We start from the raw sequence: 26,683 nt of genomic DNA, 5'->3' as shown, positions 1-26,683 counted from the left end.
CCATTCTTGAGGGCGGATAGTAAATGCTATAATTGAAAATAGATACTCCCACAGAAATAAGGGTAACAGGTGGTTATGTGTTTATTTAATCGTGCAGTGAGCATAATACAAGTTAAATGTGGATACCTCTAATCCTGCCTCTTCACCAAGATGTTTTCAGGCATGTCAGTTTGTCTTTGGGGGTCAGAACTGGAGTAAACAACATCAGTGGTTTGCACTGTGGCAATCAGAGGAATGTCAGTGGCAATCAGTGGGTGCCCTCTGCTTTGGACTCCAGAAAACAAATGTCCCTATGGGCATGGAAGGCAGATACAGCCACCATCTGTATCAGAGTGTATTAACCTTCTTCTGGGGACTGTAGTCTGAATAAAGCTTGAGCGTTTGAGGAAAAGTGGCTGCTGGTTCCATCTAATTTCCTCATGTCAGCCTTCTGACCTTATCCCATCTCTTATTTTCCCTCAGTTGTCAACCATAACAAATCATACTTCTGTTTTGAGGTCCACCCTGTCTTAATATAACTTGGCTTAGTTTGACGTAGGCTTACACCCACCTTCCTGGCGCTGGTAACGCACATCCTGCAAAGGCAAAACGACTCAGACCGTCTCCCTCTCACAGGCGAAAGCTGTAAGAGTGGCTTCTCCATGGAATCAGTAAAGTAATAGGAGCCTTTTACCTAAGGAGCTGAAGGATACAACTATATGAGGTGTTTTGAATAGAATAAAAAATGAATGGTTTAGCTCACAATAAACTTCAGTATCCTAAAACAACAAATGTGAGAGCTGAGGCACAAGAAGGCCTTGAAGCTTTTCTTTTTTTTCTTTTTTGTTCCTGCACTTGAATTCTCAGTCATTGTTTGTAAAGATGTGTCCTAAAGGAATAAGAACTTCAGCACCTTGATGTTAATTGCATCAAACTAGAACCCGATCAGAACAAATCTGCTTAGGGAGATTCCCATTCAGTTTTGCATCTACACTGGGTTAAGTCCCCCAACAAGTCCTTTTTCCTGAAAAAGGAAAAGGATACCCCAAAATACGCACCCCCATGTGCAGATTGGTCTGCAGATGAAAGATGTTTTCTGAATTTTTATGCTGTGCATTTTTATGGAGCGATTTTTTTTTTTGTCACTGGAGATATTTCACAACTTCTCAGACCAGTCTCCTCTTTCGAGATTTTTCTCTCTGTACTTTGGAATCCATCCCAACTTCCTCTTGTCGTGGTTTGTCCTCACCCATAGTTCTGTTGTTTTGTAGTTTTACCCCAGTGACTCAGCTTGGTCAAATCCCAGTTTGACTTACAGACTGCATGTCCCAGGGTGTATTTTGACATGGTGTATCTGTATGCTAATGCACTTGGAATGTGTGGAAGTTCGGTATATACGCACATACCATAGCTCAGCCTTTATTTTATAATATTTACGTAATAATGTATTTGGTGTTTCAATCATGGGGAAGATAATTAGCTAACTTCTGCTGTAACATTTTAAAATGCTTTGCTGATAAGAGCATTTGAGGCTATTACAATGGTTTCTGCCATGTTCAATTGGCTTTGATGCTCCAGTTTTTCTTGCCTGCCATAGATTGATTCTCCTCAGTCACAGCCATGGAAGGTAGAAGTTGAGAGGGCTGAAAGCCTTCTAAGCACCGAGCTTAGAAGAAAGCATTTGTCATTCCACACAGCTCTGTTTTGTGGCTACAAATATTATGCTACTTTTATCAAATTAAATGTAGAATTTCAGTACTGTCCAAAATGTAAGTAATTGGTGTGAATGTGTACCTGCCAATTTTCAGCTGAGTATTTTGGAGTTGAGGTAATAAATCAACTGCAATCTATGTGTTCTTAGTTAGCATCACAAGTGTGAAGTGTTTGAGCTGTATGATTTGATATAAATCAGAGAATTGATCTTCCATGATGGTTTAAAACCATATAATTCTATTCTGTTTATCAACTGTTTGTCTGTACAAGGACAGCAGCTGTTGGGAAACTGGGGAGCTGTCAGTGAGAGCCTTACCCTGCTGTGTGACGAGGCTCTGTGGGAGAAGGTGATCAGAAAGAGAATCTCATCAGGACTTTGGGCATTGATAATAGTTTGTAGTAAAAGGATGGAAACACAAGGACATTGCCTTAAGTTTTGTTGAAAATGTTAATGTAGGAAAGCAAAAGTGATTGTAGATTTTTCTATCAGAAGTAATCCAGAATATGAAAATTAAATAGTTCAAAACAGCAGCATTGTTTTGCTCTCTCTATTTGCTGCGGATGTTGTATACTTTAGAGTGTTAAGTAAGAGCACTTTCGTCAAGATCGGATGGTTATTATGGAAAGCATTTGAAAACTACATTTGAATAAAACCCTGTGAAAGATAACTAATAGGTGTGACTATGAGAACTGTGAAGTGCAGGGCAGGTTCTCATGTGAGCTCTGCATTGCCATCTCCTGTTGAGGTTTTTGTGGCCTTTTTTTTTTAGAAGCAGTGGTCAGACTTCCGTCCTCACTGTTACATTTGGTATCCAATAAAGGCTAACTGAGTCATTTGGGTTTTGATATGGCTATAGGATAATGCTGGTAATATACATACGTGTTGTTCTTTTCTGTAGATCTTCTGAGATGTTTCTGTAATTTCTCTGTGTTAAGCCTTGTGTTCCAAGTGGTACATCTAGATGTTTTCTTAAGTGCAAACAGTAATGAAAGCTGCATGATACTGGCTAATGAGTAGCAAAGAGGGGTTTGATTCCTCTGTGGAAGACCATGGTGAGGCCTACAATTTCGTCCCCAAATTTTTCTATCACTGATGCAATGGAGGTGACCCAGTGGTGGATTTGTAGTAGCAGGCATTAAGTTGGTTGTTCTGGGTGTCCACTGCCACCAGGATCACAGAGACACTGTCACTCTGCTTTTCATCTAATGGGAGTTTCTCTCTAAGCATCAAGAGGCTGCAAGTGATCACAGTAGCTCCATATCCCCTCTGCTCTGTTCTCTCCTTTTTTTCACTTTGTTCTCTCTATAATGTGCCTCCCACTCCATCTTTTAAATCCTTGTTGTAGGAGGTTAATTACAAAAATGTGGCTTTTCATGGTTGTTGGGTTGAAGTTATTGCTTGTTCTTTTTATATATTGTTCATTGGGGATTTTTTAATAAGTTGTGGATGAGCATGCTGCCATTGCTAATGAGCACACTGAGTACTCTGAAACCCAGCACAAATCCCTCTGGGTCTTCACCGGTGTCATCTCTCCAGTGATTGGAAATTATTTGTCTATTTATTTTACTTTTGCACTGTAACATTTAAGCAACAATTTATCGACAACTTTCTTGCCTCATGGCAGATCAGTTTCCTTTAGAATATCTGGGGAGCGGCCTTGGGAAAATAGGCTTCTGAAATCAAATTAGTGCTCTCATCAGCTATCAGCACTTCACTGAAGAGTGAACTTAGCCCACAGTGTTTATGCACCCATACTGTGCTATTTACTAAATTCTTTTCTCTTTTGCTTCTGCAGTCCAAATCACCCCCATACTGTCTGTTTTCTGTTCAGTACATTGAATCATTGAATTAATGGTAGTGAATGAAAAGCGCCTGTCCTACATGGTGAAAGTATAGAATCTGAATTTAATGCCAACACAATGTTTTGAATTAACTGTTGGTGCAGAGAGAGAGTTCCAATTAGAGTACCCAGCAGATACGTTTCTTCAACATTACTTTGTTTAAGCAGTAATCTTTATAAAGGGCCTGTTGGCTTTTTAATGCTTATTCATTGAAATCATAAACTATTTGGGGACTGCTTCTTAAAGAGAACCAGATATTAATAATGATGACAATTAGAATCACAGAGTATTTATTAATATTCTTGTGAGCAACATTTATTAGTGATGTGCAACAGTATTTCCATATTATTATAATTTGTTTTGCCAAGTACTGGTTGGCAGTATGTCATGTTCCTTAGTTTCCATTTGGAGTTGGGTACTCTTCCATCCGTTTAATCTCTGAAATGATGTGACAACATTTGCTCTATTTTAGATTCTAGCTCTTGTAGGATGCCTATCATTTACATTGTATAGAATGCTGTGTTACAAGCCAGTAGCAGGCATTGCTCTTGCATTTCATCACCACAGTCCCAGTTCATGCCCAGTGCACACAGAATTGACGGTCTTGAAAACAGAGAGAAATTTCCATGTCCATGTTTAACTTTGATTTGTTCCTATTCTCTTGCTGTGACCTCCTCCTACTGACTGTAAATCAGTAAGTGAAAAGCACACCATGTACACTATCTACAGCCAAGCAGCTGATATGGTGTAATTAATTGACAGCATTCCTATAATGTGCTGATAAGCAAGAGTAGTGCCCTTCTCAGGCCCGCTTCTATTCGTGGTGAAGTCAGTGGGAGTTTTTCTTCAATTAAGAATGCGAAAATATGTTCCTAAGAGAAAACTGTTTAAGATCTGTGTCTGAAATGTAGGACAGATTCTGTACTGAACTACACTCCAAACAGCTCCATTGCCTTGAAGTCCAGCAGAAGACAATTCAGTAGTTTATCTGTAAGTGAGAAATGAGGATATGTTTGGAAGCTTGTGAGTTTTGAATTCAAGATTGACCTCAGTAGTGGTACCTTCAGTTTGTAATACACCACTGCAAAACTTTCTGGCCTATTTCTGTCTGTCACGCTTCCATAGGTTTCATCTGGTTTTGTGCTTCCAGCAAATGCTCTTTGTCTCACTCTCCCACGAAGTACTACAAGTCATTTTTGCATGCAATTATCACACTTGTGCTCTTCAAATCTGTTCTGCTAAAGGAGCAAATTATGTTGGAAAACTCAAGCTGCTTCTTAGAGGCATTTAATATGATCGTGGAATAGGTGATCTGAAAAAATGACATGAAAATGGACAAAAAGGCCCAGGATGAAGCCGTGTTTCCTCTGGGCAGTAGATTTCTGTGAGAGATGAGCCTCGCTTGGTGAGCACTGATAAATCTTTCCTCTGTGTCACTTGCTACTTTACTACTCTGTCGTTTTTAGAGAGTTAATGGGAAATGATTTTTCATGTGGATCTGCATTCTGGAGCATAGGCAATTTTGTTGCCTTCTGTTGATTTAAAACAAAAAAAAAGTCTTAAAACCTGTCCTCTTCAAGAGAGAAAATGTCTCTCTCATGAGAGAACTGAAGCATCCCATGGCAACAAACGCAGACATTCTGGCAGTGTCAGTTATGCTCTGCGTTCAAATAAGCGTGACATCAATGGATGTTGGGCTCCTGCTCTCTATGAAGGCTGTAGTCTTGAACTGATGGCCCCTGGAAGCCTTCACTGTCAGTAAAAGGAAAATATGCATATATAATAATCTTCTGAATCATCTTTTGTAAGGAGTTTCTGCAGTCTGAGGCAGAATTGTAAGCCATCAAAACATGCAGATCACGTCTGCACGACTGACAGAGTAAGGGTGTCCCTGCGTTTAAATAGGGCAATACTCAAAATAGTACCATTCCAGCTTTCCATGGGAAAGTACTTTCTGTTCAGGGAGATGTTTTCTTTCTCTACCTAGTCATCAAAAACACCGTCAGTCCCATTTCCAGTGAGGCAGGCTTCTGTGGAACGTGACGTTTGTTCTCTCCTTTACCTGATAAGAGCTGTATGCCTAGATCTGTGCAGAATGTGATGCATACTTTTTTTATTGCTGTTATTTTGGTTTATTGAAACTTTTTATGCTTGAAAAAGGGATTGTTTCAGAAAACCATTGCTCCAAAAAATACTCCTTCTGGTAAATTCACTCCTACTGTTGTTTTTGAGCACTTCATTGCAGGGAGGAAAACAGGATTGAGTCTGCTGGAATCATGGAATAGTTTACATGGCTGGAAGTAATGCTACCAGTATTTCTGCCTCTGTAGGAGAACAGAACTTTATTATAGAATACACTCTCAGGTGAAACTTGTGGATTTCTATATCATTGAAACATTCAGAATATTACTGTGCATGTTGGAATCGTGCCACCAATTTATTGGATGATTTTCTTGGGATTAAGAGAATTAAAATCCACGTAGTCAATAAACATACCATTCAACCACGTAACCTTCTGGATTTTCAGGCTCTAACATCTTTTCTCTGTACTTGTGGAGCTTGTATAGGTGTCAAGAATTTCCTACTCGTATCTAGCCAGGGCTATCAAGGAAGGTCCAGGGAACAGAAGTTCCCTCGGTGTGCCAGGTGTAATCACATCACAGACATAACAGTGCACATTTGGATATAAAAAGAAGCTTTAAAATACTACGGAACACAGGAGTGAACACATCACTTGTATATTACTTTCTATGACTTCAGTTTGTCCTGTAAAATAAAGTGTTCATTATTCTTAGAACTTATTTTTAGCAGTTTCTATTACCTTCAACATTTAGGATGATCCTCCAATTCAATTTGAAGTACTGAGGGGATATAATCATTGCTGCTATTGGTACCAGTGTGTGTGTCCTTCTGAACATCAAATTAATAGTTTGAGCCACAGAGGTTTGAGGGAATGTTAAGTGCTGCTTTAATGAGGACAGACACGAACATCTTCTGGTCCCTTGTATCGAATTTAAGTCGTACGCCTATCTGATATACCATTATAGTGGTGCCCGCGAGTGCTGCCATAATTATGGGCCTGTCAGCATTTCCATTACAAACCCCTATATTACAGCTGAAAATATCACTCCAGGATGAAGTTTGGTGGAAAGGCTTTCAGCCTCGACAGAGGAAGCTTTCAAAATTAATTTTGCTGCTTCTCCAATTAAAAATAAAATAATAAAAAAAAAAAAAAGGAAGTGTTGCAGTTGCTTACCCAGTGCTGTGTTAGGAAGTTGCAGTATGGGAAAAGAAATATCAGAGTCAAAATACTGATATTTATTTTCTGGAATACGAATGTTACACATTCAGAATGTAAGAATTGTAAACCAAAAGCTTTTATTTAATCAAAAAGAACAGGTAGCACGAGCAGGGGAGGTGCATCAGCCAGCTGCTGCTCAGAGCTGCTTGCATTTGCAGCCTGACTGCTGAGACAGCCTGTGGCCTTCTTCTCAGACAGCAGAACTGCAATGAAGTTACAGTTTGGGTTTTTATCAACATAAACTAGTTTAAGAATCAGGGTCCAAGGACAAGCACTTAGGATTTCAGATGTGCCTCACTGAATGTTGCCCATAGAATTTCAGTTTGCTCACTTCATGAATATGTTCTTCATAAAAGTGGTTCCTGGAAAGGCTGGGTGGTGCTCAAGTGAACATCTCTTTTTCATTATATGATTATTTCGGGTTTTTGCCGGTAATTTATTACCCGTGTCTGGAGTTGGAAACGTAGTCTGTCATGGTTTTGAGTCATTATTGAAGTCTCTGAATGTTTTACAAAACATTAATCAATTTATTTTCATTATACATCTTACTATGAAAAAAATACTATTTTAGAGATGAAGAGTATCTTTATTGAGACATGGGAGTAAAAGATAATTGATTTCATTTTCACCATTTGGAACTTAATTTTTCAGAGAGGATTTATATGGCTCATTCCAAATGCAGTTCTCATTGAGTCTAGTTAATTCAGTTTTGTATTTCTTTGAATCAAACTTCATATGCCAGAGGTGGTCTGAGGATGGTGAGGAACAAGCACCTGAAAACTGCTTGTGGAGAATTTAAGCCCTGTGTTATGTGGAGTTCTCGGTCTCTGCCCTTCCCCATCCTTATTCATCACCACTGGGTGCTGTGCACTGGTGATGCCCAGAGGATGTGCACTCATGTGGATTGTTTAGTTCTTATGACCTTGAGCTGGCACAGTTTTCCCAGTGTGTTTTTCAGCTCTTGAGCAGATGGAGCAGATGCCCAATGTAAATTCATATACATCAGTTCATGACTGCCTTGAGAAGAGAGAATTAAAGATCATTTAACAGTGCTGTAGTGTTTATACGTGCTAGTGCATTAGTGTTCAATATGTCTTCCATCATTTTTCCCTAATGCCTGAGCGCCTTGCTTTACAACTTTAGAAAGATTTCCTTAAGTATAGATTTTGTTTGTAAATATTTGGGCTGGCTTTAAACCCTTCTGAGAAAGCACGTCTGTGTGGCCCCATGAGCCCCTGCCCATGTCCTCGGTGTCGGAAGGCTGAGATGCAGGCACTGTGCAGGCTTCTGCACTTAAGATTGCAGTGGAGGGGGTAATGGGTAAAATAATCACTTAAAATGTACGTGATGACATATGATAAAAGAAAATAAGCAGCAGAAAGAAACATGAAAACATGACCTATGTGTAGTAGGATCTGTGAGAGGCTTGTGAGTGTGCAGTGCAAACATATTTGATAATTCACCTGGAAAGCTCTGAAGAGCTTCTGTTGAGAATATGGAGCTGTATTTGCTTAAGGCTTAGGCTTAATCCATTCATACTTAGCCCTTTTTTCACATGAACAGTGTAAGATAGATTCTGCAGGATGAGGTGTCTGCCAAATGTCAGGTGGGGAGGGGAGCAAGAGCTGACATGTTTATTTCTAATTCACTGCTTTTGTTTGTTTGTAGCTTGGTTTGATTTTATTGTTGGGGTTTTTGTTTGTTTGATTGATTTTTGGTGATTTCTGTGGTCTTTTTGGTCTCATTATTCTTGCAAGCAATTCAAACATTCCTGAGCCATTTTGGCTGTGGTTTTCTGAGCATGAAGTAGACACAATAGAAAATTGTGCAACTAAAATTTAGTAGTTGTTACTAACAGGAGAACAATCTCTTCTAACGGAAGCTGTCAGCAAGCTCAGTGATAGGGGATGTGCTACTTTCTCTGCTCATGCTTCACCCAGGTATCTGCTCAGTGTAAGCGGTTTGCTTTCATATTTCTATTAGTGATGGGATCAATTTAAAGTACAGTTCTCCTAACAGAAAAATACTGCTATTTACCCAACATACTACCAATGTCAATGTTAAAATAAATAGCTGGTGGTAACATGAACTTATGTTTTACTTAACTGGCAGCGACCTGTTACAGTATCAACACTGCTGCTAGCAATACAAACAGTGCAGCCAGTTAATATGCAGCGCTTTCACTAAAACAGCTTCATTTGGGTTATTGTCAGAGCAGTGAACATGACAGCTGCTTATGGTATTTTGGGGCAGATTCTTTGAGACTGCGAGCATCTTTCAGTCAAATACTGTCAAATAATCAGTAGGAGCTGAGAATGGCTATTGAGCTTCAGTCGTAAGCTGCCTTATCTTTTGTTACTAACAGTAATAAAACAAAAGTCAGGAAGTACCTCAGAGTACAAGTGCACTTCTGATTGCAGTATAGCATTTTAGTTATCTGCATGTGGATTATCTGCAAACATTGGTTTGGTTGTTGGGAACTGTAGCTGTGGGAGCACAGACAGTTTCAGACAAGCACGTCAGCCCTGCTGACCTTGCCCTGCAGTAAATGTTGTCTGGATTACTTTCTTAGTATTTTCAAGTTCTTTCATAGATTACTTGCTAGGCCTGAAATTTAGTCTTCTTTTAGGCCTGTCTTCATGTAACCTCCTAAAAACATGTCTAATTTCTCGTTTCAAGAAAATGCAAGCTATTCCTCTTCCTTGAGCTTCTCACTTAGTAGCTACTCACACAGATCTGTATGCTGACGGTGTTCTCTCCAAGGCTGTTTAAGATGAATTTCATCCATATTTAAGTAGATTTCTGAAATGATAAAACAGAACATGTTTGTTCATGGCTTTGTATTCTTGCAGGGGCAATTACAATTTTAGGAATGTCCATGAGATAGTTCCGGCGTAGAGGGAAAAATAGTTTTGGATCCAATATCCATTATAACATAAGTCAAAACTGGCACATGAGAATTCATTTAATGGCCCTTCTTCCTTCTGATGGAGAAAAGTCAGTCCGGTGGCTTAAATGAAACATTTGGGCTATGGGTGCGTGGAGAAGCAGGCAGCTCTGCGAGTTTCCCGTTGGGACTGCCTGCACTGCTACACATGAGAAGGTGCACATTGGGCTCTGTTGCTACCCTGAATGTGTGTCTTCATGAAGACGAAGTGGTGATGCCTTCAGGGCATCTTCAGGTTAATCCTACAGCAAATGTGAAACTGTTTCCCATGTTACAGCATATCATACTGACTGCACAAACACCTCAGCTGCAGAGTTAAAAAGATCCTCTTTGTAAAAACTAATAAATTTGTACTAGGAATCTCATCAATAGTTTGAAAGGGAAATAAAATAATCTAAAACAGAATGGCAAAGAATAGTGTGCACAATTGCCTGTAGCAGTAAGTGGAAAGCCACCATGAGTTTTATCTTCCTGATGTAATGAAATGCTGCATTATCCTTTCATTCCCACAGGTCAAAACAAGAAAACAAGCAAGTCTGATCTTTGGTAGTTGTGGCTCACTTGGTGATAGAGAAGTGGTTGGTGGAGTAGCTGAGGTTGTCAGGGCTCTGTGGAGGCCTGAAGTACTGCAGTGGGAGCATAAGTAGCATGCCTCTGATGCATGCTGAACTCTTCTGGCTATAGGAGTGGAATTATATGTAAGTTGTGACTCTGTAGCATATGTTATGACCTACTGAATAGAACATGAGATCTTCTTAAGAAAACAGCCTTATGAAATTAAGACAGCATACAGAAAGCTCATTTGGCTGCTTTGTGTGAGCCAAGTGACCTCTGGGAGCCAGCTGCAGGGACCTGATTCTGAACCCTGTTCTCTTGTCAGTACGGCCCGGGAGCTGTCTGAGAAAATCATGTCTGGGAGGCCTTCAAGAGGCCATCAGATCTATAATGCTGTATCATCTTCCCCTTTCTCTGTAACGTTTTTTGTAGATGAAAAAGAATTTGAGGAAGGTGTGATATGTCTGACGTGATACTGGGTCTGCTGGCTTTATATCAGTCAGAGCAAGCTGTGGAATGCTTGTGTTTGGTATCTGTGGAAGGCTCTGCTGTTTGAGGCAGCATGGGCAGCAACAGAGGAAAAGCTGGCAGAGAAAAATCCAAAGCTGAAACTCTGATTTCAGTTCCTCTCTCCCACCCATTTTAATTTGGGTTCTATTCAACAAATCATTCTCAGTAGCTTGGAAAGAACACAGCAGTGGCAATCCTCTGAGTTGTAAAAGCTTCATTAAAAAAGAAAATACTCGAAGTTCTCTGAGTTCAATTGAATTAAGCACACCTTGCTCTTTTTGGAAGGCTTATTTGGTTGTCGCATCCAAGGTTTTGTACTCAGTGTTGATTCACTGTGTGCTTGTGTTAGAAATTATTGAAAGAATAAGAAAATAAAGCAACAGATCAATCAAGCTTCCCAGACCGTAGTTTTAACATCACCAAGTGCCATGGGTAAATGACAGGGTGACACTGCGTTGTCATCCAGCAGCCTTGAATGCAGTCTTGCATCTTTCCTTTCCTTAAATGCACTCTGTTTAATAATGCTAAGTTTTCTGTGCCTGGTTCAGGATCACAGTAAGAGAAGGGATGCATGACAAGTCAGTATATAAAGCCGTAACGGCTTGTATGCGTGCGTGTGTCCCACTGGCAATGCCAGACTTCTTGCCACATATTACCCAATTGTCAGCAGTTGTGCTCACAGCAAGACAGCCATTTGGCTCCAACAGAAGTAGCACTGCAAAGCTTCCAACAGAGCCAAGCTGATAGCTGCCTCTCAGTGAGAGCTGTGACCGGTTAAGCCAGCAAATGTCTTGTTGCAATCCATTCCATCAGAAAGTAGGATTTTATGTATGTGCTTATTTTTAACTGCCACCTAGATGGAAGAAGAGTAGAGTTGGCCTAGCTGTCTGCAGTGGCAGATAATTCGAGGTGGGGAAGCAGGTATATCGGGTCCTGATCATCGAGGAAGAAGCAGCTGCAGAATAGACTGTGCCCCCCTGCTGTGCGCTGCCATGACACTGCTGTGGCTCTGGGTAGCATTAATTCCTCTTTCCGAGGTGCTGGGTAGCAGTTCAGCCATAGCAGTAAGGAACTCAGTGTGCTGCCTGCCCGGATGGTTATCTAACTCTCAAGAGAATTGTGCAGTCCACACCAAGCACAAGGAGGGGGGAAAAGAAGAATTAGGAGGAGAGGGAAGTGGAATAGAGAATTCGGGTTTCAGAGTTTGATAATTAACTATTAACATTCCTTAAGTGTGTTTGTTCTACACAGTGAATGTGCAGGAGGGGAGAAGGGGATGTTACAAAGAGTGGCTGGGAGGTGACAGAGCAGCTGCTGCGGTGTTGGCATGCCATGGCCCTGTTGTGCCTGGGCTCCGGGCTGCCTGCCGGCAGTTGTCTTAGGCAGACTCCATGCATTAGCAGAAGATGGAGCTGTGTCAGCCTGTAGCAAGTTTTTGTTCTTGCTGCTGACTCTTCCTGGGTGCTGTGGGACACACAAACTCAGAAGACAGAGCATTGTTTGGGTTGCCATTGCTACAGTCACCAGTTCCTCCCTGAGAGTTTGAGCCAATGACTTGCTGAGAGTTTGTTGAGGAGTAGCAGGAGAGGAAGCAACAGTATCTTTTAAACCCTCAGGGGTTTGTTTTTGTTGTTTGTTTGTTAGTTTGGGGCTTGGGTTTTTTCTTTTATTGAAGATTGCAGTCGACACAAAACACTGCAGATTAATGTTCTGACTTCTTTGTAAAACTAGTGCTTTCTGCCGTGTAGGCTTGAAAGGCTTTGAGCTCTGTTTGCTGTTTTGAACTCTTTGTTAGCAGGTTTACAGCCCAGAGAACTTGCATAAGCAGCAATCACGTGGGCCTGCTGTGGTCTGAGGTACTGCAGGAAGAAAACCAGGTTCCTTACAAAGAGATCTTATCTAGTTACCCGTCTTGTTGTAGTTTTCAGCTTTATTCCCTGGTGCTGCAATACACCACGAGCAATTACACCCAAAGGACACCTGAATGATGCCACTGGCTCCAGCTGCTGAGGAAGTGGTTAACTTCAGTGTATGAATGCAGAGAGCTGTTTGCTCACTTTGGTCCAAAGCCTCTGCAGTCAACGGGAGGGTTCTATTCCAGAGGACCATTTCCAGCTTAGGTGATGCTTTGAAAACTTCTCTAACAGAAGGTTGAATACTACTTTTTTTTTTTTTTGACAAAGCCATTCCCATTTACAGTTATTGAGAAGTGGTCTTCTCTGTTACTTGTGCTCTGCTGCAGAAGGCCATCTAATTTTGGTACTAATTTTGAGACTTCAGTGTATCTTGTAAATCTAGGAATGGAAAGTTAAGTACGTCTTAATTTCCTTCTTAAATAATTCAAGTCTTTCTTATATGTGTGTCCTCTTCATTGACCTTAATATCATCATCACCCTAAGCTGTAAGGTAGGTAGAGGTGAGGAATGTCCTGTGCAGGAGCCTGGGCTGTCTGAAGACACTCCATTCTACTGTTATGTTTATCATGGGAAGGCAGGCATCAAACTGCGTTTCAAAAATTGAATTGGAGTTGATTTCATCTCATAAGATCAGAACATACGTTGAAGTACTTGGGATAGTCCAGAATGTTCCTTTTAGCTGTGAATCAACTTCTGTTTCATTGGAAGTAGCAAAGAAAAATTATCTGCTTCATTTTCGTTTGAGTAAGATATCAAAAGGCAGGTTGAATTTGTCTGCTCCTTTAGCTTGTCAATGCTGAGCCTTAGTTCTGATACTGAGGCCCTTTTTTCATTTTATATTGTGTCTCCTAAGAAAGTTCTCCCTTTTTTGTATCCTTTCAGGCAGAATTATATTGCCTAAAATGCCTCCTAAGGAATTTGCTTACCAAAAAACGCAATTACAGAATTGCTCCCCTCTGATTGTGACAGAGTTTATTGAATCCTCTACAGTTTTTTCAGTGCTCCTAAAAGCAAAATGTACATGGTTTTTTTTTTCCTGAAAGCATCACATTCCCTGTACTTGGAAGTTGATGTTTTCAGTACAAGAGAGATTTTGTAAGAGGAAAAAAAAAAAGAGTAATTACTGAAGAGTAATTAGAGAAAAGTAACCTGAGGGGAAAGAAGTTCTACTTACTCATCAGTTGAGTGCCATTAGCCATGCAAAAAGTGAAAAATAATTTCCATTGAATGGGAAGAGTTGCACGTTTGTGTGGTCCGTCCGTATCACAGCCAGACCTAGCTGCAGCATCACATTCAGGAGGGGTCAAATACATCCCGACTCACACTGAGCTGAATCAGAAAATGAACACAGATCCCTCTGCAGTTGGAGGAGCTGCTCTTTCTGTGCAGACTCAGCTTTGAGGCTGCAGCTTTTTGAGGTGCTGCGCTGCCTGGCTGCTCCTTGGCCTTCCTCTAGGCAACAAAAATGCATTTAATATGTACGGCACGTAAGTTTGCACAGTGAGAGAAAGGCGGTGGTGTCACTGTGTGCAGGGCTGGTGTGCACTGCTGGAGGGGAGCAAGGCATGGATGGTTGGAGAAGGAGCCCTCTGCTTTTCGTTCTGACTTTTCCTGGAACATCTGAAATAGGAAGAGTTTTTTCCTAGAATAGCAGGAAATGGGCCTGGCTTACTAAAAGAAACGTGGTAAACTCTTCAAAAATTATGTTGCAATTTTGAGTTCATTTTACCACATTCTGAGTTAAAATTTAAAGAGGGTTAACAAGCAGCTCTTTGAACTTCAACCTTCAGGTTGACTGCAGCCTCATGAGTGAATTATAGTTAACAAATACAGTATGCTGTTGTATTTTCTAAGCAAATACATCAATAATATGTGATAGTCATCAAACCAGTTTTGCAAAGTGAATTGTGCCTGAAAAGCAACAAGCTGCAGTTAAAGGCGTGACCTACGTGTGGCTCAGAGGTATGTGCTCAGGAATAGGGACCCATGGATGGGAGCAGTGTTTCAGTGTGCGTTACTGGCAGATGAGCTGTGAGCAGCCATGAGAAGTCCCTTCCAGCTCATGTTTCTGCTTTTGGGAACAGGCTCAAGAAAATCATGTGCATCTCTTTCAGGAAATATATGTCCATTCATAGACCCAGATAATGAGGTATTATTGGCAATTATGTAAGAAGCACATCATGTAAACAGTTGCAAGACTTAACCAGCTGACTCGCTGCAAAATCCTGTTAATAAGAACCGTTTCTTAACAAATACAAGCTTGTACATTCAGGGTGAAAACATCTGGTTTTTTTCAATAGCACAGCTGGTGTAGAAACACAATTATGAGCATCTGAACAGGACATGAGCTATATTTAGCAAAACGTATTTGCATGTAAGCTGAAAATTTGCAATTTAATTTCCATTTCAGTGAAAATTGAAATGAGCAGTGTTGTACATGTATTTAATTCTGGATTACTATTAATCTAGTTCTATTAATTGTGGCATCACTCACATAGGATGTAAGCCATTAATGTGCCAGGACACTTCAAATTTAATGTAGATGAGGTTTCTTTAGATGAAAGTTCTGGAGCAGGGGTGCTGTTCTGCTGAACATCCTATTCCAGCTGCTGCTGAATGTCATTCACAGGAACTTCAACAGATGAAGTGATTTGCAGAAGAAATTTCTTCCTTGAGGAAGGCAACGCAAACGTGAAAGCAGTAAGAATTGCACTGTACAGCATGCGAAAGTCAGCTGTTCCTGCTGCAACTGTTTATTTGTGAGGCTACAAAAACTTGTTCCCATGAATTCGGGCAATACTAAAAAATGCTGCTGATGCAAGTCTGCAGATGTGCAGTGCATCACAAGTTATAGATGCATGCAGGAATTAACTGAAGGGAAGATTTAAAGTTCAGTGTTAAACTTGAACTAGTCAGATTATTTATTAGTAGCATGAGGGACATTTACACCTCTAACTGACCTGCCTTGATTGGAGGCTCTAGTAAGCTGTACATCGCATCACATCTATAGACAAAATAACCCTTTGAAATATGTAATGTTAGTTCTCTTGTATCTCATTTCTGCCACTGATGGTTAATGATTAGTATCTTGGTTTCTAACATGTTTTCTTAGACATGTATTTTTCTCACTGCTGGATTGTTCTTTGGTGCCATGCAGTTTATTTCAGGCACTGGCTTTAGCTGATGCTCAGGACAGAGTGCACCTCTGCTATGTTTCAGTCAGAAGGTGCTTGGGACCATGGCACTCTTAGCTGGTGCACCTCTCTGTCTGCTGCTAGCTGAAGCTGCTCGTGTAGAGCTTGGGTGCTGTTCCTTGTAACAAATCAATTCTGCTGATGTTTCAGAAGATTTTTTTTTTTGCATAGCTAAAATGGATTTGCTCTTGACAATAATATTTTAGAGAGATCCTGTTGCTTCTGAAACTGCAGTCGTGTATTAGTGCCTCAGGACAACCATTTAAAAACAACTGGTAGAAACTTCTTTGCACTTAAGATATTTCTACATGGTGAAGTGAATGTAGTGCAAGGTGCCTGGTTTGCTCTGAGCACTGCGGTGTAGAGATTAGCAGTCAAATAATGTGTACATTTAGCATACGCTCTGCAGAGGCAGCCTCAGTGAGATTTGGTACCATCCCAGCAGCAGCCAGGCTCTCTGCAAGGTACTGCACTGGGCTATGAAAACACACCCCTTCTGTGCTCTCTGTTTACTATTCATACTTTCTTTCCAGATTTTCCCAGGAGTCAAAACCAGCAGGACTCTTTTCACATGACCCTAGCCTACAATGTAGTTATTTTTGCAGGAAAACCACTACTTTAGAAGTATCAGCTGCTACTTTCACACTGGTAAGTTGTGCTGTGTAGGTGGGACTTGGAAGTTGCTGTTTGCAGTGAGGGTTGCTCTTCCTGCTCATGGCCCTGTAGGCAAAGGGTGGCAGGAAGGTGTCCGATGCTGCAGTGGTTGTCTGACTGATACCCTTCTGTAGCAGTGCCCTTCAGGGAAGCCTTGAGGTAGTGGTTAGCACACACTGTAAGGCAAGATGTTCACTTCTTTGGCTTGCAAAGTAATATCTGTGCAAGCCAGAAGTCTGGGAGGGAAACTGACAGTTGGAAAGAAAAAGGAATGCAAAAAGTAGATGTAGTAAGAGCAGAGCAGGTCCGCTGGTACATGAAACATCCAGTGGTAACAGTGTATGTTCTTCTGTGCTAGTTAAAACCAACTGAGGAATGTTAATAGCAAGGAAGACAAATCACTCTGTCAGAACCTGTAGCTCGTGTCGTGGAAAAGACTTTCTTAAATTATTCTTAATAGCTATGAATCATCATCTACACAAGCACGGGGATCAGAAGGCACAGTGTTATAATTGCCTGCATGTGAGGGCTCTGCATTAACCTGAGAATGCATTAGGCATTGCCCATTTCAAAAGGCAGAGTGATGTCTAATAATAATAATAATATGAAGGACTGAAGGATTTATAGTCAGTGAGTGTGATAAGAGAAACCACTTTGACTTAAGTAATTACTGTTGAGAATTGAACAGCTTTACAGGTGTGTCCTGTGGTAGAAGCACTGAGCTGGGAAGCGCTCAGTTGAGGCAAAATTCTGTTCAGTCTCAGAAATCTTTAAGTTAACACTGGAATGTGTGCAACCCGGAGTGTCGTCAGAAGCAGAACCTTCTGTAAGCACTGACTGTGCAGTGTCAGTGAAGTAATTTCTCTGTGATACTGCAGATTATCTGCTGCACAGTGCAGCTCAGCCATCCTTACCCACGTGCTAAGCAGAGTGATTTACAGCCTTGGTGATGTGCTGTTCTGCTTGCAGTTCGTGGTAGCGTGTGTCCATGAAATAACATCAGTCTCTATTAGCTAAACATGTTGTATGTGAATAACTCTGATTTGTGATACTGGAGCAAGTGAATGCCTTAGTACAGCACTGTTATTCATTGTCAGCATGAACACACTGATGTTTCTGAGCCAGTGTTTCCCACAGAAACTGAGATATTTGTGTTCAGCTGAGAGCAAAATTGCCAAGAGTGTGGGAAAGTAGGAAATCTGAGCATGCAATGTCATGTGCAATTATGAAACGCTTTCCAGAGGTGTCCATGGCAAATAAAAGTCAAAAATAGCCGAAATCTGCTCAGAGATTTCAGTAGTGATTCTGGTTTTTATTGCTCTCTCCCTTTCCTCAACTAACCTTTTCATGTTCCACAGGCTACAAATTACTGATCTCTTTCTTTCCATTAGAAGATGAGCACCTTATCACCTCTCTTCTTCTCTACCATCCTTACCACTCTGCAGGCAGTGCCTTTGCTCACAGGTGGTCTAATTCATACATGTCTAATTAAAAGTAGTGCATTTTTTTTCTTGACTTGTTCGGCTTTGAAGAATGCTGCTTTGATTTCTGAGCTGAAGAACAGCTTCATGTGCCTGAAAGTTCTCCTCTTTCCAACATTACTAGCTCGTCCAATAAAAGTGCTTGTTCTGTCTACAGACTTTGCCTTGGCTGTGTACCAGTGCATGCATTTGTTATTAGTGAAGCAGAGAGGCAATTTTTCATGAACTTGTTAAAGTGTATGTTTGAAGTTGACAGCTCTTCAGAGCCTTGAAGATTAGGACAAAGTGTTTAAACGTGATGAGATAGAGAAGAAGAATCTTCAGTAGAGACCAAAGAAGATGATAACAAGATCAGCAAGAAAAATGATTTTAGGGTTCATCTACGAAATGGGGACATCTTGTCTGAAGGAGACACCAGAGATCAGGAAACTGGAGATATAGAACTCAGCACCCAATAGTTCAGATAGTGTTATTCTACATCATTGTTTTAGTGAATGTCTCAGGAATGTTTCTGTACAGTAATAATTCTCTCCAATTATGGGTGAGAAAGGGGAGGAAGAAACATGTCATACACTGGTAGAATTTCTGGGCAGCTCTGAGTTGCACTGCTAGCACTTACACAGAGCTTTCCTGATTGTCAGACGTTATTTGGGTCGCATTTTCTCACAGAATTGGTTTGATCTATTTGACACTAGGTTTAGGACAACAGTATCTTTATTCTTCTTCTTTGCTAGTTTTTTCTTTTAGTTCTAACAGGTTTTAAGAGTGGATTATGTTCTTCACCATGAGATGTTAGTGTGTTTTAGGAAAAGCATGAAAAAGAAATCCACCGACATACCCTAAGTAGCATAGAAGACAGGCAAATAGATCCACGGTGTGTCATCCTTCCCCTAGGGAAACCTTTTACCCTGAAATAACTTCTTATGAACTTGAGGCATTCTTGGTGCCAGCAGAAAGGTGCTGTGTTGATGCTGATCATTTGCTTTGCTGTTGTGTGCATGTGAGGGAGCACCACTGTCCTATTCCATATTGTTTTCTTTAGCATCACCACCTCATTGATAACTTGCTCCGTACGTTTCAACTATTTTTTCTAATGCTAGCTAATTACTCTTTTGATGTGGGATTTTAGAGCTTGTAAAGTACGTAGTAGAAGTGCCGTTTTATGACTATAATAACAGTGAGGATTTCAGAGACGTTTCTGAGGTCAGGCTGTTACCTTTTGCCTGCGCTGCAGCTTTGTGTACCTGGCAGCTGTGTGTGTGTAGTGGCTCAGCCATTAAGGGATTGTCCATTGTGTTTGAAGTGATTGATGTGGTAGATGTGATTCGAGTGGATGTCCTTAAATTAATTACTTTGGAGGAGTGATGGATCCAATGGATAAAACTGGACAGGTCCAAAGATGGTTTCTTGTGAGAACTGTGGTGTGTTCAAGAATGTGGAAGGGACTTAAGAGTGAAATCTTAAAACAGAAAGCACATGGGAAAGTACAGTTGTACTCTAAAAATCTTTGCTAATGAAAGTTTAAGAACATCCTTTTTGTTGCCTTTCTCTGGAGCAAAAAGCCCTGAAGTAGATGCAGATGTACTGCAGGGAGAAAAGAAGTCAATTGCCAGTGCAATAATTTATTTCTCTGTGATTGCAGCCCCTGGGTTTTGGCTTCCTAAATAATTTGTGAGTCTATATTTAAAAAAATAAAAAGATAAGTGCTCAAGTTTATTTTAATGATATCACCAAATCCCTCTTCTCAAACTTCTTTCTCTAAGTACTTAATCTGCATCTTTCCGTGGTAAGAGCCAAAATTCCTGTTTCTGTGAATGTCCTGAGTCCGTGTGTGGCTTCATGTTGGTACAACAGGAGAGGTCTGGGTCCCATAAGAGTTCACCTGCCTGCAGTATATTAATTGTTCAGTTATTCTTAACTTAAATACTTGCAAATATAGTTTAAAAACAGAGGTCTCTCCTGATTATTGTACACACATGGCTTTTGTTTTTTTTTCTATAAGTGAAACCCTGGGTTTGATAAGATGATGGAAGGAACTCTGCTGATAGGCCTGAATAAAGTTTCAAAATACTGTTTTTCATCCCTTGGATGACCTTACATTTGTACATAATAATATATCTTTGTATGATATTGACTTATGAATACTCATTACATAAAGTGAATATGTTGTTCTTGATTTTTTTTTTGCTTTGCAGTACAGAATTGGGCAGCTGTATATGATAAGCAAGCACAGCCATGAGCAGAGTGACCGAGGTGAAGGTGTCGAAGTGGTGCAGAATGAACCTTACGAGGATCCAAACCATGGCAATGGTCAGCTAACAGAGAAACGTGTCTATCTCAACAGGCAAGTGCAATAGAACTGCTGCTTTCAGCATGGGCATTAATAACAGTTAGCAGTGAATGTCCTTGTCAGACAAAAAAGTGAAATATGTCTCTTCCTGTGGTGAAATTATCCTGCTGAAGGTCTGTACCTCCAAACTGAAAGGCTAGTGATGTTTTTATATTTATTTAAATACATATGTTTGTGACCTATGAAATATATTGCTCAATCTTCTTGTTACTACTGTTCTAATTGAATATTACCGCTTTTTCTGATGTTCTTCTATTCCCCTTGGCCTGCCTTGTTTTTATTACACTTCTATGCTCTTTCATAACAAGCACAGAAACAGTATAGCTATTGTTTTTACATTGCAGGTTACTCCTCCTTTGCAATCCTGACATATCTAACCTTCACTCAGGCTAAATTGAATCACCAGTAATGTTACACGCTCACACACGTGCAATTGAACAATATATTTTGCCAACACTCAATATTATTGTGACTGTAATTCTCTTTTCTCACAGGCTGGATATAAGACTTGTTAAAAATCAATAAATTTGCTCCTGTTGTAGAGCTCCCAGATTTTTTTTGTTTGTTTCTGGTTATTTCTTTCCTTCATGTTAAGAAGAGATAAGGCATTATGCACTGAAGGGCATGTTCAGAATCATCACCTTATTGTAATTCACAATAACTACGATGGTTCTGACCTAGAAAGCATGTGTAAGTTGTACTTGGGAAGCATACTGCTTCTGTTAGCATAGGCAGTGGACCAGAGAATCTCCTGCCCAGAGGTGGGTATGGCCATTGACAAAGAAGATTCACATGCCTTCAGGAGCTTGAGAAGTTCACCTGAGACTACAGTGGATATTTGAAGTCAGTTTTAAGGGACTACTTTACAAGAACCTTTGTTTAGCTTGAGTTTATACTACTCAAATTCAGTCACTTCCTGTAACACTGTATAGGAGCTTAAGTCAAGTACTTTTACTGTATTCCTATTTCTGTAATGCCTCTGTAGACAAGAACTACTTGTATAGATAAAAATAGCCACACTGCTGCTTCTGCAGCAACATCCATCATGGTTACAGCAGGAAACTATGCTATTTAAATAGCCATTTTTCGGAATCTCTGACTGCAAAAAGTCTCACTTCCTACAAGACTAACACAGTGCACTCAGAGATAAGGTATTACTGCAATTCCTGGTACAAGTTGCTCTCATGCTTCAGAAATCCAAGCGGATGTACTTTCTGGGAAACAAGGCCAATGGAAAATGGAAGCTGTCATACCTTTCCTGCTGTTTCATTAAACTGGATATTGAAAACTGTATGAAACCTTTGTGAGAGAGCCTCAGAACAGCATCGAGATCAGTGAGTTGAGTACTTGGACAGTGCAGATCTCATGGAGAGCTAGTAGCTCTGTAACACTTTGCCAGATCTGTCCCCTGTCCAACTGAGGAGAGAAGCACAGATATTAGGTATTGTTAGGCATAATTTTCTCTCCAGCTCTCTTTCTTGTATTAATAAGCTTTGATTGCCTTCATTCCATTCTTCTGTTTTCTCATCATCAGTCTAAATTAAATTACATTCTTGTTATGGTTAAATTCAGGAGTAGAACGGTGAAGAAACTGTTTATTGGCCTGGTGGTTTTGACTTTGAATTGGTGGGAACTGTTGTCCTTTCCTGCTTGCACAGCTGATCTTGGCCCAAATATTCCATTCTTATTTCTCTACACACATGGTTTTCAAGCAGATGGTCTTCAAAGTTTGCTCCAGTATATTTCAGGTGATCTGATTTGTTTTTGCAACCCTTCATCACAAGACACCTTCTTGCACCAATTTGCAGTGATTTGTGAAGGAGCATCACCATAAAGATTCCAACAACAGATAGGTTTGGACAGCTTCACACAGTTGTGAGCAGTTGTCCTCTGTGCTTTGCCAAATGCTCATGAGCAATGAATGAGATACTATCATCAGTATCTACATAGATTTAGAAATATTTTGTGTATTTATGCCTCCACTGTTGCTCAAGCAAACAGCACGCTGCAGTTTCGCTTAATATGTCATTATTTCATAGACAAAAGCTTCTGTTGCTATAGTGGTCCTAGCTGCCATAATAGTCCTAAACTTGGTAATTTCAGTGACGGCTTCTTGGAAATTTATGCATTATTTTGATTTGTATTTTCTTGCATGCTAATATTTTAATTCTTACATATGTAAAATGGTGCATAAAAGACTGTACACAGGAAGGGTTTGTGTAAAGAAAACCTGTTTTTAAGCAATGTCATCAAAGAGCAAAAGTCAATGCACTTGACTTTGAATCTTCAGATAACGTGCTAATGTCTGCGTTTTGCCTCTGGGCAAATTCAGTATTTATGCATAGTTAGATCATGGTTAAATGAACCTTAATGATCCAAACTTATTTCCCTCCAAAGTTTGCTAATACAGAAGGTCATTTTACTTTCAGCACACGTTGTTATTTAAACATAACCGTTTCAAAGATTTATAGTTGGAAAATAGAACTTCAGTAAAGATTCAGCCATAGCCTGAGTTATGCTCTTGACACACCAACTCAGTTTTAATTGAGTCCCTGAAGTATGGTGCAGTTTGTGCTCACAGAAGGTCCGTGTTTGTCTGTGCAGCCAGCACTGCATCTCTGTTACTGACAGCTCAAGTGATTATAATTGATGTCATTAGGAAAGGCTTGGATGGTAGATTTGCTTGAACTTGCCTTCTTTTTAAAATGTGTGGTTGTTCATCACTTGTTTGGTACCCTGATGGTAAGGGTTTGTGTGCCAGCAAGGGGTATTGGGGAATAGGAAACAGCCTCTAAGAACAAAGGAGTCAAGATGGAAGTGGACTGGCACCACAGACTTGCTTATGAGCTCTTATTAGAGAGTGCCTCCCTGTGGTTGAGGGTTCTGTGGCACAGACACCTTGCAGGGCTCACCTGCTGCGTCCTTTGTGACCTGAGCTTCAAGCTGACTTGAAACTGCACTGAAACCTCAGCTTGTATCTGATCAGAGATCATTGCACTGGCTCCATATTGCTTGCTTTGGAGGGGAGAAAGCTGTCTTGGTTTTATATGTGTCTGCAGAGAAATCTGAAACAGTGCATATTTGTGAGATAAAAGTATTGTGAAGTCTGAGTATTGCTGCATCCTGTGAAACACTTGTCAAAGTATGAGCATGTTTGGAAGCATCTGTACTCCATACTCATAACGTGTTCTAATTGTGTGCTTTCTTATTTTCAGCAAACTACCTAGCTGGGCTAGAGCAGTCGTTCCCAAAATATTTTATGTTACAGAGAAGGCCTGGAATTATTATCCTTATACAATCACAGGTAAGGAATAAAATGATTACTAACTTGTTGTTTTTGAGTAGTTCATCTTACCTTCAGAAGCTCCAGATCACATACTGAGTGATAGACACAAAGATTATAGACTATGGCTAAGTAAAAGCTGTAATCTATGTGATATCCTCCTTGCAAATGAAACCTCATGTACTTAGACTCTGTGCTGACTTGTACCCTTTATAATCCCATACGTTTTAATAACACATAAATCAGCAGACTGTGAGACAGAATTTTTTAATGATTAATATGTGTTTACTGCAAGGATCGTGCATCAGTGTTTTATTTCACATTTCTTTTTTTTTTCCCTCATCATTCTTTTTTGTACAAATGGACAATTGGAAATCAGAATACACGGTAAGTTTTTCTTCTTTTTATTCTAAAAATACAGTATAATTATGTGAACTGTAATACAACTAATATGTAACACCTTCAACAGTGGAACTGTTTGTTTAAGAAATGAAACATCACATTTGAACTATTCCCTACAAATTATTGACCTTATTTTTTAGCATTTGAAATAATTTGGTATATTTTTATGCAGTAACAATAACATAGAAAAGCTTCTATAAAACAAGGCAAGGCTTTTAAAGTTCCAGTTATTACTTGGGGATATGAGAACATACTTTGTTTTATTTATTGTTTTATTAACTTATAAAATGCTCATCTCTGGTATGGTATCTGGGAAACTGTACAATCTGTAGACAAAATTAAGAATAAACTGGGCCTGGTGCCCAGAAAAAAAAAGCAGCTATTCTCTCTAGCAGAACTGAGGCAAAATATAGCACGTAAATCATGAGAAAAATTGTTCTAAATGTATTGACCTCAATAATATACTGTGAGTTTTCAACAGCCTTTGGAAGATGAGGAGGAGATGGTGAGGAAATTCCAGGTGAAAGGACACTTCAGAAACAGCTGCCTTGATTTAGACTGAGTTTCTGGTTAAGGATAAAATATAATCCATTTGTTTTAACTCTGCAGTGTTCAAAGCGCTTGTGCAGTGTTTTAAAACCTGTAAAAAGTAAAGAGAGGAGAGAGATTTTGATGTGATAAATGTGAAGGAGTCAAAATAAAGGGATTTGGAGGCTTAGCTGTGAAAGCTGGAGGCTTAGAGTTATAAGTGTGGTGGGCTAGGTTTGAAAACTTGTGTAGATGAACTGTACTTTTCAACATTTGCTTTATATATGTAGGTTGCTCCAAAAGTGACGTCTCCTATTTGTTTCCATGAAACAAAGTACAATAACACTGTTTGATAGAGCAAATTCTCAGCTATAAAACAGTGTTTTTCCCAAGAGTCACCACTACTAGCCAATGCACAGGCTGATCAAGATCCTCTTCATCTTGTGGTGTGACAGCTGTGCATGGCCATCCAGAATGTGGCTTGTTCACATCACTGTCACCACAGCTGAAAAGCACCGCCCGCCCCTCACTGTGCTCACATCCACTGCTTGGTCTCCATCGACATTCAGCAAGTGTCCATGAATGACAGTGGGTGTCCTTCTTTCCACATGGAGGAATTCAGTTCCACCCCTTTGCTTTGTACACACTCCTACGTCATATGCAGTTGTGTCAGACTGCCCCCTTTGCTGCCATCTGTCACACAGCAATAGCACATAACAGAGTGTTGGTGGGAAGATTTGGCCTCTACTGACATCCCACTGACATCCACCCAATGCTGTGGGCCAATGTAGTAGAATAAGGAGGCATTACTTTCAGAGCAGCACTTGCATTTATTACATATTCTGCTTTGTTTCACATGTAAAATTTGTTTATTGTAAGAAACCCACATGTACCATTATGGATAATAGCAAGAAAGGGATAGACTTTCAGCTGTTTTTGTCAGAAGATATCTTCTATAAGGCCTATTGCAGTTTACAGTAATTAAGTGATTAAACCTTTGAAAGCAGCTAAATCTTGCACTGGGAAGATGACGTGCTGTGTCACAGATACCTGTTACTCTGCTGAGTATTTCTTTCTGTAACTGAAAGAGACAGGTAGGAATGATTGAAGCAGACAAACTTGTGTCTGAATTTGAAATGCAGTGCATTGTTGAAACCAAAGAGCAATGTCATTCTCAAAGAATTTGTATCAGGAAGTGATCTTTTCCTAATCTGATGAGACAACACCTGGAACACATTTCAAGGATGGCATGTAGAGGAGATACAGCTGAAGAGGTGTTTCAAGAGCAGAGTTTGAATAGTCTTCTAAAGGAAAAATTAAATTGGTCTACAAATGCAGAAGGTAGGCAAAACAGTCCCTCAGTGTAACTGCCTGTGGGAATTCCCCAGTTCCCATAATTGCTCACAGTGGTGCAAGGAAATAAAGCTAAAAATATTGGGATGAGATCAAGGAAACTGCATTTCAGTCGGAAATCTAAAGCCAGTTGACTATGAAATGGTATTCAAGGGAAAATAGAGAAAGTTCTTTGCCTCAAACTATTGACTCTAGAACAGAAATGTTAAATATACCACTGGGAATAATTCCAATACTTACCTAAAATATTTATCTAAATTTTTATCTGTATTTATTAGAGAACTCTTAAAGAAAGCATTAACCAGCACAGATCTTCCCCAGAAGGTGTAAGGCAGCTTGGAAACCCTGTTTTCTAAAAACAGAAAATTCCTTCTAGAGGGTCTGTGGGACACTGGGAGAACTAAACCGAACCTCAGGTCAAGGAAAACTGATTCTGAAGGTGGACCAACAACTGTATAAATAAAGCATAACCTTACCAGGGTGTGCATACTGCTAGAAAGGAAAAATCCTGCCTTGGTATCTGAATCTCCACTCCAAATGAAGAGCGAGGGTCCTAAAGGCTCCATAGTGTTATTTCCGTGTGCATCAGTGCCTTAGAAGAGGGTGTGAATGGCAGACTGAAGCTTGCTGAAAGGTTCAGCCCTATCAACTGTAAAGCACAAAGGCTGTTCAGAC

The 26,683-nt window shown here is 40.1% G+C and overlaps 1 protein-coding gene and 2 long non-coding RNA genes across 12 annotated transcripts in view; 1 reads left to right on the top strand and 2 right to left on the bottom strand.

Annotated features, from left to right (window-relative positions):
- PITPNC1 (phosphatidylinositol transfer protein cytoplasmic 1) overlaps window positions 1–26,683 on the top strand; it is a 70,852-nt gene that overhangs the window by 8,527 nt on the left and 35,642 nt on the right. For 6 of the 8 annotated variants that reach the window (XM_015279981.4, XM_015279977.4, XM_415676.8 and 3 more), the window contains exons 2-4: window positions 20,288–20,436; window positions 23,658–23,746; window positions 24,105–24,112. In XM_015279981.4, the coding sequence (XP_015135467.1) occupies window positions 20,288–20,436; window positions 23,658–23,746; window positions 24,105–24,112 (246 nt within the window). Of the gene's footprint in view, window positions 1–11,755; window positions 14,726–16,490; window positions 16,606–20,287; window positions 20,437–23,657; window positions 23,747–24,104; window positions 24,113–26,683 lie in introns of those variants that run through there. The other 2 variants (XM_040649786.2, XM_046902177.1) reach the window with 2 other exon arrangements.
- LOC101752088 lies at window positions 4,934–14,148 on the bottom strand. The gene is made up of 3 exons (XR_001464620.4): window positions 13,938–14,148; window positions 9,566–9,637; window positions 4,934–7,848 (listed from the first exon to the last, which is right to left on the bottom strand). It is a non-coding gene; the product is annotated as an uncharacterized LOC101752088 (long non-coding RNA).
- Window positions 24,107–26,683, bottom strand: part of LOC107052248 — a 54,338-nt gene continuing 51,761 nt past the window's right edge. For 2 of the 3 annotated variants that reach the window (XR_003071141.3, XR_003071145.3), the window contains one exon: window positions 24,107–24,767. This is a non-coding gene — a long non-coding RNA (uncharacterized LOC107052248). Of the gene's footprint in view, window positions 24,768–26,484; window positions 26,658–26,683 lie in introns of all 3 variants that reach the window. The other variant, XR_005840711.2, reaches the window with a different exon arrangement.

This window comes from Gallus gallus, chromosome 18 (assembly GCF_016699485.2).
Source record: "Gallus gallus isolate bGalGal1 chromosome 18, bGalGal1.mat.broiler.GRCg7b, whole genome shotgun sequence".
Lineage (NCBI taxonomy): Eukaryota > Metazoa > Chordata > Aves > Galliformes > Phasianidae > Gallus > Gallus gallus.
Note: the sequence above shows the minus strand (reverse complement) of the source record. Positions and strands in the feature narration are given on the sequence as shown.